General features: G+C 34.9%; 1 protein-coding gene across 1 annotated transcript; it reads left to right on the top strand.

Moving 5' to 3' along the window:
• Positions 1-13003: 13003 nt before the first annotated feature.
• On the top strand, positions 13004-13685 carry LOC101959930 (sialomucin core protein 24). Its single transcript, XM_040294060.2, is given in 2 exon segments — positions 13004-13105; positions 13108-13685. Coding segments are annotated over 2 exon segments (591 nt in total). The 5' UTR covers positions 13004-13032; the 3' UTR covers positions 13626-13685.
• The last annotated feature ends 1234 nt before the right edge of the window (positions 13686-14919 follow it).

Below are 14919 nucleotides of genomic sequence, written 5' to 3'. Positions count from 1 at the left end.
AAAGGGGCCACCACTAAAAAGCAGAGAAGAGTGAGAGAATTCCTGGAGCAAAGGGAAATCAAAGAGGGGACTAACCCAGATCACTAAGCAAATCGCAGAGTGTCTCTGGGTGAGAAATCCCAATGGACAGAAGCAGATTGGAACTTTATCACAATCCAAGCACTGTCACATCACAGAAAACAGCTGTTGGGTATAGTCTCAGCGGGTATGCAAAGAAAGCAAGCTGCAGTTTTGAAATTCTCTTTCAGCTATATTTAAAATGTTATATATGCAAAAATTTTGAGTTTGGTGCTGATAGACTGTTTTGGAGGTACCAGGGATTGGAACTCCGAGGCACTCGACCACTGAGCCACATCCCCAGCCCTATTTTGTATTTTATTTAGAGACAAGGTCTCACTGAGTTCTTTAGTACTTCACTTTTGAAGTTAAGAGGTTGGCTTTGAACTCGTGATCTTCCTGCCTCAAACCTCCCAAACCGCTGGGATTACAGACATGCAACCACTGCACCCAGCTACTCATAGACTTTTGAATTTAGGAGTCTCAGTCAGCAGTGGAGAAATAAACACTCTAAGGGTCAAGACACAAAGTCTGCCTTTGGCTCATTTACATAACACAAGAAGCCTGTCTCAGAAGCCACATACTGCAAGGTCATTACAGGACATTATGTAAAGGCAAAAATATCTGTCAATACTAACTGGTTACCAAAGGTATGGGGAGAGAACATGGTAATGAAGTGAAATAAGAAATTTTAGGACTGTCTTATGGTTTGGATGTGAGGTGTCCCCCAAAAGCCCACCTGTGAGACAGTGCAAGAAGGTTTGCAGGAAAAATGATTGGGTTATAGCCTTAACCTAATCATGAATTAATTCCTGATGAGATTAACTGAGTGGTAACTGGAAGCAGGTGCGGTTCGGCTGAAGGAAGTGGTTCACTGGAGGAATGGCTATGGATGTGGGTGTAGCCTCTCCCTCTCTGCTTCCTCCACCATGCACTTCTGGCCACATTCTTCCACCAGGATGTTTGGCCTGATCTGAGGGATGGAGGTGGCCTTCTATGGACTAAGACCTCTGAAATCGTGAGCCCTGAAATAAACTTTTCCTCCTCTGTAATTGTGCTGGTTAGATCATCACAGCTGTACAAAAGGTAACATGGGTACATGAAGTTATGAACTTGCTGAAATTCACAAACATTATAGCAAAAAAGTATAAACTTTGACATATGCAAGTGAAAAAAAAATATCAGTTGGGGATAAGTTATTAGAAGATGGAATCAGAATGTGACACAACAATTAACCATTAAAAGTGTATAAAACACCCTTTCTGAATGAGGCAAGAGAAAAAGTTACTGATCTAAGTAACTTTGAAAATGGTTGGTGTCTATAAGATGAAGGCAAAAATATCCATAAAACTCTAGTTGATAAAGTTGTTTTCCCCCCCTGGGATGATGTTAACAATTCAGATGTCATTACACATGGATGCTGAAACCACAAAAAAATACAAAGATAGGAAAAGGAAGAGGCTAGAAGGGTTCATCTAGTAATGGATTAGAAGAGAAAATATCTTTATGAATTTACATTATACTTAATAAACATGCAAATGAGTACATTTAGAAATATCTATAGATGTATATATAAATGCACCAGTTAGTATCCCTCAGTGATTTTCTTTCTATTTTACATGTGAGGTCAACAATGCCCCAGTACCAATGAGAAATCTAGCATGGAGAATGGAGATCTTCCTTTTAATACCATTTTTTTTTTAACAGAAAGAAGCACAGCAAAAAGGCTTTTAGCAAAAAGGCTTGATTCTTGGGTTGGAGTAAGAAATAATAGCACATGAGCACATTACATTAGAAAGATTTTTTTTGTTTTTGTTTTGGTTTCTGTTAGTTATAAGTGTCTGTAATCATCCTATATAGAACACATGGGACTGGGTAATTTATTAAGAACAAAGATCTATTTCTCACAGTTCTGGAGTCTGAGAATTCCAACACCAAGGTACTTATTGGATGTGGTGAAGACCTTTTTTGTTGCGTCCTTACATGACAGAGGTAGAATGCTGTGTGACACCTCTTAGAATGGACCTTAGTCCCAATAATTGGGAGAAGACTTCATGATTTTAATCATCTTTAAAGGCTTCATCTTTTACCATATCACAATGGCAACACTGAATTTAGAAGGAGATGCATCCAAATCATAGCACTCAAGTCTCTTATAAACATCATGATGAGTCTGCTGCTAATTAGTGGGAGTTCGATCTAAATAAAAGAGGTTTCATGTGACATTTCCTTCTCTAGCTTGCCTTTCTGCCTTCTACTATGTAAGGACACAGTAAGGACTTCAACTGATCCAATGCTGGTACCTAGTTAGATTTCCTAGCCTCCAGAACTAGGAGAAATAATTTTTGTGTTTTCTTTTCTGTTTGTTTGTTTATTTGTTTTGTTTCACTTATAACTTGACCAGTTTCAGGTGTTCTAACAGTTCAAACTGAATGAGAGCTGGGCGCAGTGGCACACTCTTGTAATCCCAGCAGCTCTAGAAGCTGAGGCAAGAGGATCACGAGTTCAAGGCAAGCCTCAGCAAAACAGGTGCTAAGCAATTCAGTGAGACCCTGTCTCTAAATAAAGTACAAAAATATGGCTGGGGACGTGGCTCAGTGGTTGAGTATCCCTAAGTTCAATACTCGGCAGCACTCCCCCCACCAAAAAATGAATGAGAGAAATGATTAAAAATTATAAAAATGTGTTGAATATACTCAGGATTCAATTAAAAGATTTCCTAATGGCCAAACCTAGAACTAGTTAAGAAAACAAATAAATAAGAGTATTGAATTATAACTCAAAGTATAAAATGGATATCAATTATTCCCTACTGATTTAAACAAATAATAGAATAAATAAATGGGGGGAAAGAGACCAATCCCCGTGTAAATAAATTCCAAATGTTTGGTGTAGAAAACCTCAGGATCACAGAGTATCTCCTTGATCATTTGCAATTCTTAAGTAACAAGTGCACATAGAAATTTCCTTCCAAAGAACACGGTATATAAGAGGGTATAAAATAATAGTTCAATAATGAAAATCCTAGAGAATGTTTATTCAGCCAAGTGATCATGCTCAACATCAGCAGTGGTGATTCACATTAACTGCACTACCCTAGATATAATATGATAAAAAAAAGGCATTTTCCTTCTGTAATCTCCCTTCCCAAACATTCCAATATACCTAACATATTAAAACCTTCTTGTCAATTGAAGAAGATAGAAAAGCACAAATATTATGTATAAAATATACAGAAATAAGTAACTATGAAAATCTGTATTTTTTGAGAAAAAGAATTTCCTGCATAGAGTCAATTATTTGAAGATCCACATAATAATAGCCATCTAAAGATTGAAACATATTAATTTAGTTGAGTTTGAATCTGAATCATTGTTCACTTGCCACACAATATCATATTAATCTAAAAGTCCACTCTGCGTTTTAAAAATAATGATTAAAGATGATTCATCTTTTCAGGGTCATTGGTAAAGACTGGATTGTTGGTTCAGCAGGGCTATTCAATGACTACTGAAGGGTGTTCACTGCAGATGTGTAAGGTACAACCTTAAACATAGGTATGAGGTGACATGAGTGAAGAAAAATCAAATATTTTTAGAATAGTAAGTGAAGGTTCCTCAATTAAACTGTTTAAAAGCACATAAGATGATAGGTAGAAAAAAGTATGAATTATAGGATGAATGTTAACATATTTACATGCCACTAGAGAATGGGGGCTTCCTAAATAGTAAAATGAGAAGTTTGATAGATTGTCATTGCAGTAAAATCACTTAGCTGGAAAATTTATTAAGAAAAAATAACTATCAAAAGCTTTTGGAAATTATTCCAAGGTCATACAGCAAATGAATCCATTCAAAAAAAAGAACTATTAACTATGCATAAGGGCAATAAGTGCTGCATTTGTGCCACTACCCGCTTTAACCCCACCTCACATCTCGGTGTTAGAAATTCTACTCTGGATCACATGGCTAAAATTTCCAAGTTTCACTCACTTCTCAGCTCCTACTCTAGCATTTCTCTTTCACCCCAAGATGGGTGGGTCACTGACACTTCACATTCTCCTAGTCCTGTTTCAGGCCTCTCTTCTGATTGGGTGCATTCCCAAGGACTGAGGTTTTAATGCCCACACAGGGCCTATTATTTTAGGATGAAAACTACCCAGAGTGTGACTTAGCTGAAAAAGCTCTAACACAGTGTCTCCAATCGCCCTAATCCATGTTCATTTGCAAAGTTCAAATTAAATGCAGAAAAGAGCCAACAAAGCACTTAACGAGACACCACATATCCTTTATGCATTCAAAGGATAGGGGTGTGTTACTCTAGGAAATGTTGGTCAATACCCAATTCTCTTGTCTCCTGTGAGAGTGAAGATGCTCTACCCAGGTGAAAAGGCGTGCTTTCAGGAAGAAATTTATAACTGCCTGAGGGAATTGACCTTATTTGGAAAAGAGCATGAAGAATCACATACCTAATGGACAATGTAAAAAGCAATGGGGATCTTGATTAGATCAATTAAGATTGTATGTACATGGAGCTTCATGATACCAGTAGCATGAGAAATAGAAAAGTGGCCAACATTTTATCAAAGAGAACCAGAGAAAATGATTAATAAGAACCTGTTGAGATCACCAGGAACCTCAGGGTTTAGGAAAGCTGTAGGTGTGTATTCTAGATTGCATGAACTCAGGAGCAAACAGATTGGGAGATATCCAGACTTGCAAGCATTTTCTAAGCTACACAGATTCTTTAACTAGGACAAACTGTTTTTAGCACCAGGGGCTTAAATACAACCCTTAACCAACATACTATTCAGACTCAACAATTCAACTCTTATTTATGCAACAAAAAGAAATTAAAGCATGGGTCATGGAATAAAAATTACACACAAATATTCATAACACAATTTTTCTTAATAGCTAAATAGTGTAAAGAAGCCAAATGTTCCTAAAATGATTAATGGTAAGGAAAATGTGTATGTCTACACAATAGAATATTATTTGGCAAAAATAAACAAATTATCTATGAAGATTACTATAATGTGGATGAACTTTGAACACATTATGCTAAGGAAAAAAGCTAAGGAGCATGTAAGTATCATGCTTTAGTCATTTCTTCAGATCTCACTGTCTTCTGAAAATCCCCATGTACATGAAAATTTGTAAAATTTTATACTTTTATCATGTTCATCAGTACTTTTATTGATTGGGTTCATAGATACAGCCAAAAAGCCCACATAAGAACTACAGGTACAGAGGAATATTAGTTAGCATCCTATCACTATGACACAACACCTGAGATAAACACATAAAAGGAAAAAAAATCATTCTGCCTCGTAGTTGGGAGGTTTCTGCCTGTTATTGCTTGACCCTGGGGCAGCACAGTATGTCCTGGAGAGAGAAGGTGGTAGAGAAGGTCATCACCTCAGAATGGCTAGGATGCAAAGAGAGAGAAATCAAAGAAGGGGCCAAAGTCCAAATGTATCTCTCAAGGGCATACCACCAGTGTCCTACCTCCTTTCCCTGGCTCCTCATCCCAAAGGTTCAACCAGTTTCCAACAGCATCACAAACTGGTGGCCAAGCCTTCACCATAGGGCCTTTGGAGAACCTTCTAAACCATAGGTGACCAGTCATTCCTATAACTCAGGAAAGTGAACATCTTTTCTCCATAGACAGAAGGTGGATTATCAGTTGCCTAGACTGGGGACCTTGGGGGAGATAGGAAATTGATTTGTAAATTAATTAAAATGTATCACTTTTCTAATATACAAACATGCCTATGTAAGAGGTTTAGTCTGAATTTCTTTATATTCTCATTTTTTTTCTCCTCTTTATTGTGTTTTGAAATAAGAGAAGTTCAAAACTGGGTACCGTGTTTTCAATTCCCATGTAATGTCATGTGTTTATCTTGTGCAGTGTAGTTTCTTAAGCTCTGAATGTCTTATTTAAATTCAGTTACAGTAAACTTCAGTAGATGCTCAAATTTTTTATTCAATTAATATGGTAGCTTATTGAATACAGCTAAATAAAGTAGCTAAGTAAATGTCAGATCCCAGAAATCTTATTAGAGAATTTCATTATAATCATTAGAAAAATAATACATGGTGATTTTCTAAAAGTGCTCTTAAATTTTTCAAAAAATCCATTCTTCTGGTAATAATGAGACAACTGAATTCTCTAGATATGTAAATGATTCACATCTCACATCAAATTATTTTTCTTATACCAACCTACTAACAAATATCCTCCCCAAAGTAGCCTATAGTCCCAGAAGGTTTTGACAAGCTTTAAGCTCATGACTTTATATTTACCTTATCTTATCATATTTATTACATTACATTTACATTATTAGTTTTTATTTGGTCTTCAAATTTTAAAATATTGTAATGTTGGATGCACAATAATTTCTAAAAGTATCACTCAATCCATCTGTTCCCTGATAGTGATTGTTGATATTTTCACATATTTACATTTACACACACACACTCACTTTAAACAATATTATAAACCCTGCTGAGGACCTTTTTTCAATTTTGTTTTCTACTTTTTTTTAAAGAGAGAGAAGAGAGAGAAAGAGAGAGAGAGAGAGAGAGAGAGAGAGAGAGAGAGAGAGAGAGAGAGAGAGAGAATTTTTTAATATTTATTTTTTAGTTTTTGGTGGACACAACATCTTTCTTTATTTTATTTTTATGTCGTGCTGAGGATCGAACCCAGTGCCCCACGCATGCCAGGCAAGCATGCTACCACTTGAGCCACATCCCCAGCCCTTGTTTTCTACTTTTTGTCTTTATTTTTTGAGTTTTTGCCTTATCAAAGTCCTATTTATTTTTACTCTCTGTTACCTAACAGAAGTAATTCTCCATGGATACTTATATTAATGTCATTGTGGGTAAGGATTCTCCAAGTTAAAACACCCTCTTCTCACCAAAATTCATCTGATTTTCTTGAATAGCAATGGAAGTTCAGTTTTCAGAGTCTAAAAATGTTGATGCTGACAACTTTTGCCAACTGGTTGTTTTGCTTTTGTGGAGAAGAAAATTTTTCAATACCTTATCTTGACATTTTTTCTGACACTTGAGAACAAATTGATTTTTAGACTCACAGTGTTTCTTGTGTTGTCACTAAATTCATTGATACTTTAATAGTGGTTTCATAGTTTTCTTAGTTTATTCTACATTTGTCAACATTTCATCTACAAATAAGGACACATTTTTTTGCTTTCATCTGAAATCCTTTACTTCTTTTATTTGCATTAGTACATTGACTAGTACCTGAAGGAAAAATAGTACACTGTTGAATGAAAGTGGCAAGAGATAACACCATTCTCATTTACCAGATTTTAGAAAAAAAGCATTCCACTGTTAAGTATATTGCTAGCTGTAGTTTTTCACAAATGTTATTTATCTGCCCAATAGAGCTCCTTTTGATACTTGGTTTGCTGATTTTTGTTGTTGTTATTACAAATTGCCCTTAAATTTTACCGAAACTTTTTTACACATGTATTTAGGTGAGGAGTCACAAACTTTTTCTTGTAAAGGTTCACTTAGAAAAATATTATAATATTTCCTGTCATAAAGTAATAAAATATCTACTGTAACTACTCAACTTACTATTGTAGCATGAAAGCAGGAGATAGTTCCATTCTCAGTTTTCCAAGGAATTTCCTTACTGTTTTCCATATTGGCTGCACCAATTTGTAGTCCTACTGGCAGTGTATGAGTGTACCTTTTCCCCACATCCTCACCAACACTTATTGTTGTTTGTCTTCATAATAGCTGCCATCCTGATGGAGTGAGATGATATCTTAGAGTATTTTTTATTTGCATTTCTCCAATTGCTAGAGATGATGAGCATTTTTTCATATATTGATTGATTGATTGTATATCCTCTTCTGAGAAGTGTCTGCTCAGGTCATTGGCCCATTTATTGATTGGGTTATTTATCTATTTATTTATTTATTTATTTTAGTGCTTAGTTTTTTGAATTCTTTACATACTCTAGAGATTAGTGGTCTATCTGATGCGTGAGGGGTAAAAATTTGCTCTAAAGACATAGGCTCTGTATTCACCTCTCAGATTGTTTATTTTTCTGAGAAGAAACTTTTTAGTTTGAATTTATTAATTCTTGGTTTTAATTCTTTCACTATAAGAATCTTATTAAGGAAGTTGGGGCCTAATCTCACATGATGAAGATTAGGACCTACATTTTCTCCTCGCTCTATACTCAAAGGACTTCAAAACAGCATACTACAGGGACACAGCCACATCAATGTTTATAGCAGCACAATTCACAACAGCTAAATTGTGGAACCAACCTAGATGCCCTTCAGTAGATGAATGGATTAAAAAATGTGGCATATATACACCATGGAATATTAATCAGCAATAAAAGCAAATAAAATCATGGCATTTGCAGGTAAATGGATGGCTTTGCAGAAGATAATGCTAAGTGAAGTTAGTCAATACCCAAAAAACAAATGCTGAATGTTTTCTTTATTATAAGGAGGCTGATTCATGGTGGGGTAGGGATAGGGAACATGGTATGAATAGACAAACTCTAGATAGGGCAGAGGTGTGGGAGGGAAAGGGAGGGGACAGGGGGTTAGCAAATATGATGGAATGTTATGGACATTATTATGCAAAGTATGTGTATGAAGACACAAATTGGTATCAACATACTTTATACAACTAGAGATATGAAACATTGTGGTGTATATATGTAAAAAGAATTGTAATGCCAAAAAAAGAGCACTATCTAAAAAAAAAGCAGATAGTGAATGAGCAGATAGTGAATGAGTGTGTAAAAGCTGATTTACAAAAACAAGTGGTGGCTAAATTTGGCCTATTTTTTGATTGATGAAGATGTTTTTTTTCTTTCAATCTCTTCCATTAATTAGTGAATTTCATTCAATTCATTTCAAGTGTTAAATCAATCTTGTGTTCTTGGGATAGACAACACTTGATAATAATATATAATTACTTTTGATCATTGCTGGGTTTGATGTGACTATGTCAAGCATTTTGGTATCATCACAGACATGTTTGCCTTCTTATTTTCGTATTTCTATCAACTTTTTTCTCATTGATAAGTCTACTCCCAAGAAAATTACCATATTTACTACATTTCTTTAACCTAACATGCATACAAAACAGTTTGGGATTGCTTTACCTATACAATTACCAACACATAACAGAAGCTAAATTAAAATCATCCAATAATTCGACCTGCCAAAGTATTAGATATTAATAACTGATTTGATAATCCCAAATGATCCAATAGTTTTTATTTACTTGAAAATCTGAATCCCTTTTTTACTCTGATAATTGATGAAATAATGATAAAAGACCATATTCCACTTTGGCATTCCTTTATTTTAATGCATATTTGTTGCTACTGAAATACTAGTGAGTAAAACTAGAATCCGTTTGAAATATGATTCTTTGAAACTCATAATATAAAAATGAGTTTTTGTATTCTTAAGGAGGAAATATTTTAAATGTGCTCTGAAAAAAAAATACACAGTGATATTCACACCAAATGGAACAAAACACTGAAACACTTTCGTCACTTAGTTTGCTGATTAAGACTACCAAATGTATCCATTTCATTGTTCTAATCAAGTTGTTAAAAGATGACTCTGTAGCATAGTCTGTCCTAAATACTTGATATTTCAGAGATAAAAGATAGCCATTTTATTAGTGGTGTAGATAGTTTTCTTACAGTTAACTGATCAGCTCCTTACAATCTTAGTAATGGGGTTTCATTTAACCATTAAGCACACCTACTCAGGAAATCATGTGTGCAGGTGTTTGTCCCAGGGCTACAGAATAGTATGTATCCTTTAGCTTTGCTTTAGCTGGGGAACCAGTCATTACAATGAAATTCACTAATTCTTCAAAAATTAATTACATTGGAGAATTAAATTTAGCCATGGACATCATGTTTTGGTAAATAATGGATTATATATATCTTAGTGATCTTGTAGGATTACACTAGAGATGAAGAGTTTCTATCACCCAGTGATTTGCTTAGCATAATGCATTACTCATGTGTTTGTGGTGGTGATGATAAAAAAAATACAAAAAGCCATTCACATAAAAATCGTAGCATGTGCAGTTAGGTTCAGTACATAATACTTGATGATAACAGCCATGATTATGTATTTATTAAACTATTCTTTCCATAATTATTTTACTTTTTCTAATTTGAAAAGTTTACCAGGAAACACTGTCTTGTTAAGCCGGTATTAGCCACAATCATTTCCTGTAGCATCAATACACATGGAGTGATTCACCACTACCATCTAGGTTTATGAGGATAAAATTAAATAGCATCACTGTGTCAGAATGCATGTCTATCATTAAGCAACATATGACTGTAATTGTATAATTGTGGTAATAACTGTTCTTTTGGTTTTTTTTCAATGAAATTCTAAAATGTATCGCTTCCATCTGACTACACTTAAAATTTTTTTTTAGATGTTGATGGACCTTTATTTTATTCATTCATTTATATGTGGTGCTGAGAATTGAACCCAGTGCCTCACACATGCTAGGCAAGCACTCTGCCACTGAGCCACAACCCCAGCCAGTAACTACACTTTGATACCTGTTATTCAACCTCCGTCATTCCTTCATTCCTCCCCCAACTCCCCACACTCCCCAGCCTCTAGTAATGAGTATTATACAATGAGGTCAACTTGATTTTAGCTTCCCCATGTAAGAGAGACCATGTGATACTTGTCTTTCTGTTCAGTTTATTTCACTTAATATAATGTTCTTCAATTCTATCCATTTTGCTGCAAGTAATATGATTTCATTTTTCTTTATCACTGAATAACAGTCCATTTTGTGTGTATCACATTTTTTTATTAAGTTATTTCTTAGTGGGCACCAAGGTTTATTCCATATCTTAGCAATTGTGAATTGTGCTGCAGTAAACATGGGCATATGGGTATCTGTTTGTTACACTGATTCTACTTCCTTTGGATGTATATACAGGACTGGGTTTACTGGATAATATGATAGCTATATTTTTAGTTTTTGAAGGACCTTTCATAGCTCTCTCCATAAGGACTCTGCAAATGTACATTCCCTCCCTCAGCATATGAGTAACCTAATTCTACATTCTTGCCAGAAATTGTTGTTATTGTCTTTTTAATAGTACTCATTCTAACTGAGGTGAGGCAATATCTTATTGTGGTTTTCACTTTTATTGCCCTGATGGGTAAAGACATTGAGCATTTTTTGACCATTTGTATTTCTTCTTTAGAGAAATATCTATTCATTTATTTTATCTCTTTTAATTGGATTTTTTGTTAATTTTTTAGTTCTTTGTATATTTTTATATTAATAGTGTGTTAAATGAATATTTGGCAAATATTTTCTTCCATCTTGTACATTATCTCTTCACTTTGCTGTTTCCTTTGATCTGAAAAAGCTTCTTAGGTTTATATGATCTTGTATATTTATTGTTACTATTTTGCCTATGTTTTGGGAGTCAGATTGCCTAAATTGAAGTGTTAATTGGTTTCTACTAAATCTTTCCAAGTAGTTTAATAAATTTCAGCCCTCACATTTAGGATTTTGATCCATTTTAGATTGAAGTTTGTAGATGGGGGACGTAGGGAGCAGTCTTCTGCAAATGGATATTCAGTTTCCCCAACACCACTTATCGAAGAGACTATGCTTCCTCCAACATATGTTTTAGACATGTTTGTTGAGGATTTTTCAGCTGTAGACACATGGGTTTATCTTTGGGATCTTATCTCTGAGTTTATTAGTTTGGATATTTGCTACTTTTTTCTTATTTTTAGGTTATTCTAGCTAAAATTTTGTTAGTTATATTTATTTCAAATAAACAACTCTTTCTTTTTTTTTTCAGTAGTGGGGGTTGTACAATGCTAGGTAAGCACTGCCAGAGAACTATTTCCCAAGCCTTTTTGAAAATTTTATTTTGAGACAAGATCCCTCTCTAAGTTGTTCAGTATAGCCTTGGATTTGTGAGCTTCCTTCCTCAGCCTCCAGAGTAGCTGGGATTACAGACCTGAGCCAACAAGCCTGCTTATCCCCTTAATCCTTTATATTGTAAATTTAGTCTCTGCTTTGATTATTTCTTTTCTGATCTTTGTTATTTCTTTTCTTCCACTAATTTTGGGACTGGTTTGTTCTTGCATTTCTAAGTCCTGGAGACTCATTATTAGGTGGTTTAATTTATGATGGTTCTTATCAACATCTCCAGGAAGTGATTTATTATTCTTTATGAATTCTTGATGCATGCTATGATATGGATATCTCCCCCAAAATTTATAGTTTAAAACTTTATTGCAAATTCGATAGTATTAAGAAGTGGGTGGAGCTTTTAAAATTTGATGAAGACATAAGGGCGGACACTCCTGGGTGAGATTAAAGCCTTATAAAAGAGCTTGAAGGATGGGTTTCTTCTTCTGTCACTTCCACCATGTGAAGTCACAGTTTTGTCCCCTCCAGAGAATCCAGCAAAAAGGCACCGTTGTGGGATACAAGAGCATTCCTCACTAGACACCAAACCCACTAGAAGCTTGACCTTACTCTTCTCAGTTTCCGGAAATGTGAGAAATAAGTTTTTATTATTTTTGAATTTCCCAAGCTGTGTTCTTTTGTTATAGTAACATAGGAACCTTTCTTTAAAAATTTTTTCTATGAGTCAAATTCTCTCTTTTCTTAGTGCAAACAATCCAGAATTTGTACTTTGTAATATGAAAATGGTAAAGAGTTACACAGATTTTAATGTTACTTTAGTTGGTATTTGTCAGCCATAATACTTTATAAATTTTCAAATTGATATTTCAGGTGCGTTATGAAAATTTTCAGTTAAAAGCAATATGTCCACAATTTTATCATAATTCCAAAAGGTTATAACCTTAAAAATCCTACATTAAACTGTCATAAAAAAATAGGATGAGGCAGCTTTCTCCAGGACGCCACCCCAGAAGACACGATGTTTGTGTTCTCCAGCCGTCTGTTTTGGGCAGCCACCTGCCTGTCTGTGGTCTGCGTGCTGTCTGCGGAGAACTGTCCGTGACTCCAACAGAGACTGAATCACACTCTTCAGCAACCACCAAGGTGGCCCCAACGCCTGCCTCGCAGGTCACCACTCTAGTACCAGAAGAAACCTGTGAAAGACAAAACAGCTGTGCTTCCTGTGTAAATGTTAGCATTAACAATACTGCCTGCTTTTGGATAGAATGTAAAGAAGCAAATAAGAGCTACTGTTCATATAACCCAACAGTTGGTAATTGTAGCATGGGGAACAGCACTGATTTCTGTTCTGTGCCTACTACGACTCCAGTGCCAACTAATTCTACAGCTAAAGTCACAACTCTGCCTTCCTCTTCTACATATTCCACCACAGTTACCACATCAGATGCAACAAATACCACTTTGGCTCCAACCTCACAACCTGCACGGAAGTCTACCTTTGATGCAGCCAGTTTCATCGGAGGAATTGTCCTTGTTTTGGGCGTGCAGGCTGTAATTTTCTTTCTTTATAAGTTCTGCAAATCTAAAGAACGAAATTACCATACTTTGTAAGCAGACCCATTAAATTAACAAGCACTGGCAGATCATTTGTGTAACTCACTGAAACCAAAATACTATCTTACAAGAAGTCCTACATGGAAGACACTATTCCAGGATCTTTAAATTTCCAAAGGATGCATAGAGGATATTTTGGAACATCATCCCTGAAGAAAAATCAGTTAATGTTTTACTTAACAGGAATATTTAAAAAATATTCTGCATGAATCCTTGTGGCTGTCGTCTTTTATTTTCAATGGCTGCTCCTGTGGGATTATGTTTCTGTTCATGCCAAATGTAACTTTCTATAAGTGATGGAGAATGTTGTCTGGTGCAGACAACCTCCTGACTCTTGGCAGTTTAAGGTTAGTTATCTTAAAGCCTGAAAGCGGCATTATTTTTATGCTAATTCAAGATGTAATTTAGTGGTCAGAATTGAGAAGGTGTGCCAAATGAGCATCAAATCAGGTGGATTTTTGGCTGTCATTTCAAAGGTGGAATAAATTTATTAACTTAGTAGTACTAAACTGTATCCATAGAGTAAAATTTTGTGCTTGATAAGTTATTTTTTTCTACATTAGAAATAACATGCTACATGGGGAATTACATTCCAGATTTAAAGGAATGAATGGAAAGGATACAGACCATTAATGTTTAACAGGATATTATTCATACTTAAAAAAGCACCTTATATCACTGAGAAAATAAAGAACAGTGCCTTAAAAGACAGACTGAAAAGTAGGCTGAACTTAAAATCTGTGATTTGTTCTTTGATATTAAGGAAGATAAAAGTCGGTTTTGAGATTGTAACTGTTGATGTAAGCAGTAGAAAACCTGCTTTTAGATATCATACTGTTAATATTTAAATTAAAAGCATACCTATTTTTTTTCTCCAGAGCTGAGAAACTTATGCTAATTACTATTTTACAAAGTTTAAAAGCTTCGCATTGAATTTCACAACATTTTTCTTTGGGCTGTTGAAAAGAATTGTGATAAAATTATGTTTCCTTTGTGTTCAAAAAAATATCTTAACACTATGAACCTTGAAAGGATTTATACCAAGCTTACCTGAAAAGTAACTACTTTCATGAAGTAAAAAAGAAAGAATCATTTATTAGCTCTTTAAATAAGACAATCATTTTAAGTTTTCAGATGGCAGATGTGATCAGTATAATTTCGGAAAATCTAAGAATTTTTTATCAGATTACTATAGATTTTTAATGATGCTTGTCCTAGATGTGTAGACTGTACTTCCTCTTTTCCCCCTCCTCTTCTCCTTCTTTCTTCGTTTCAACTCCCATAATATAAA

Source organism: Ictidomys tridecemlineatus, chromosome 7 (assembly GCF_052094955.1).
Source record: "Ictidomys tridecemlineatus isolate mIctTri1 chromosome 7, mIctTri1.hap1, whole genome shotgun sequence".
In the NCBI taxonomy this organism is placed as follows: domain Eukaryota; kingdom Metazoa; phylum Chordata; class Mammalia; order Rodentia; family Sciuridae; genus Ictidomys; species Ictidomys tridecemlineatus.
This window is presented reverse-complemented; position numbering and strand designations above follow the sequence as displayed.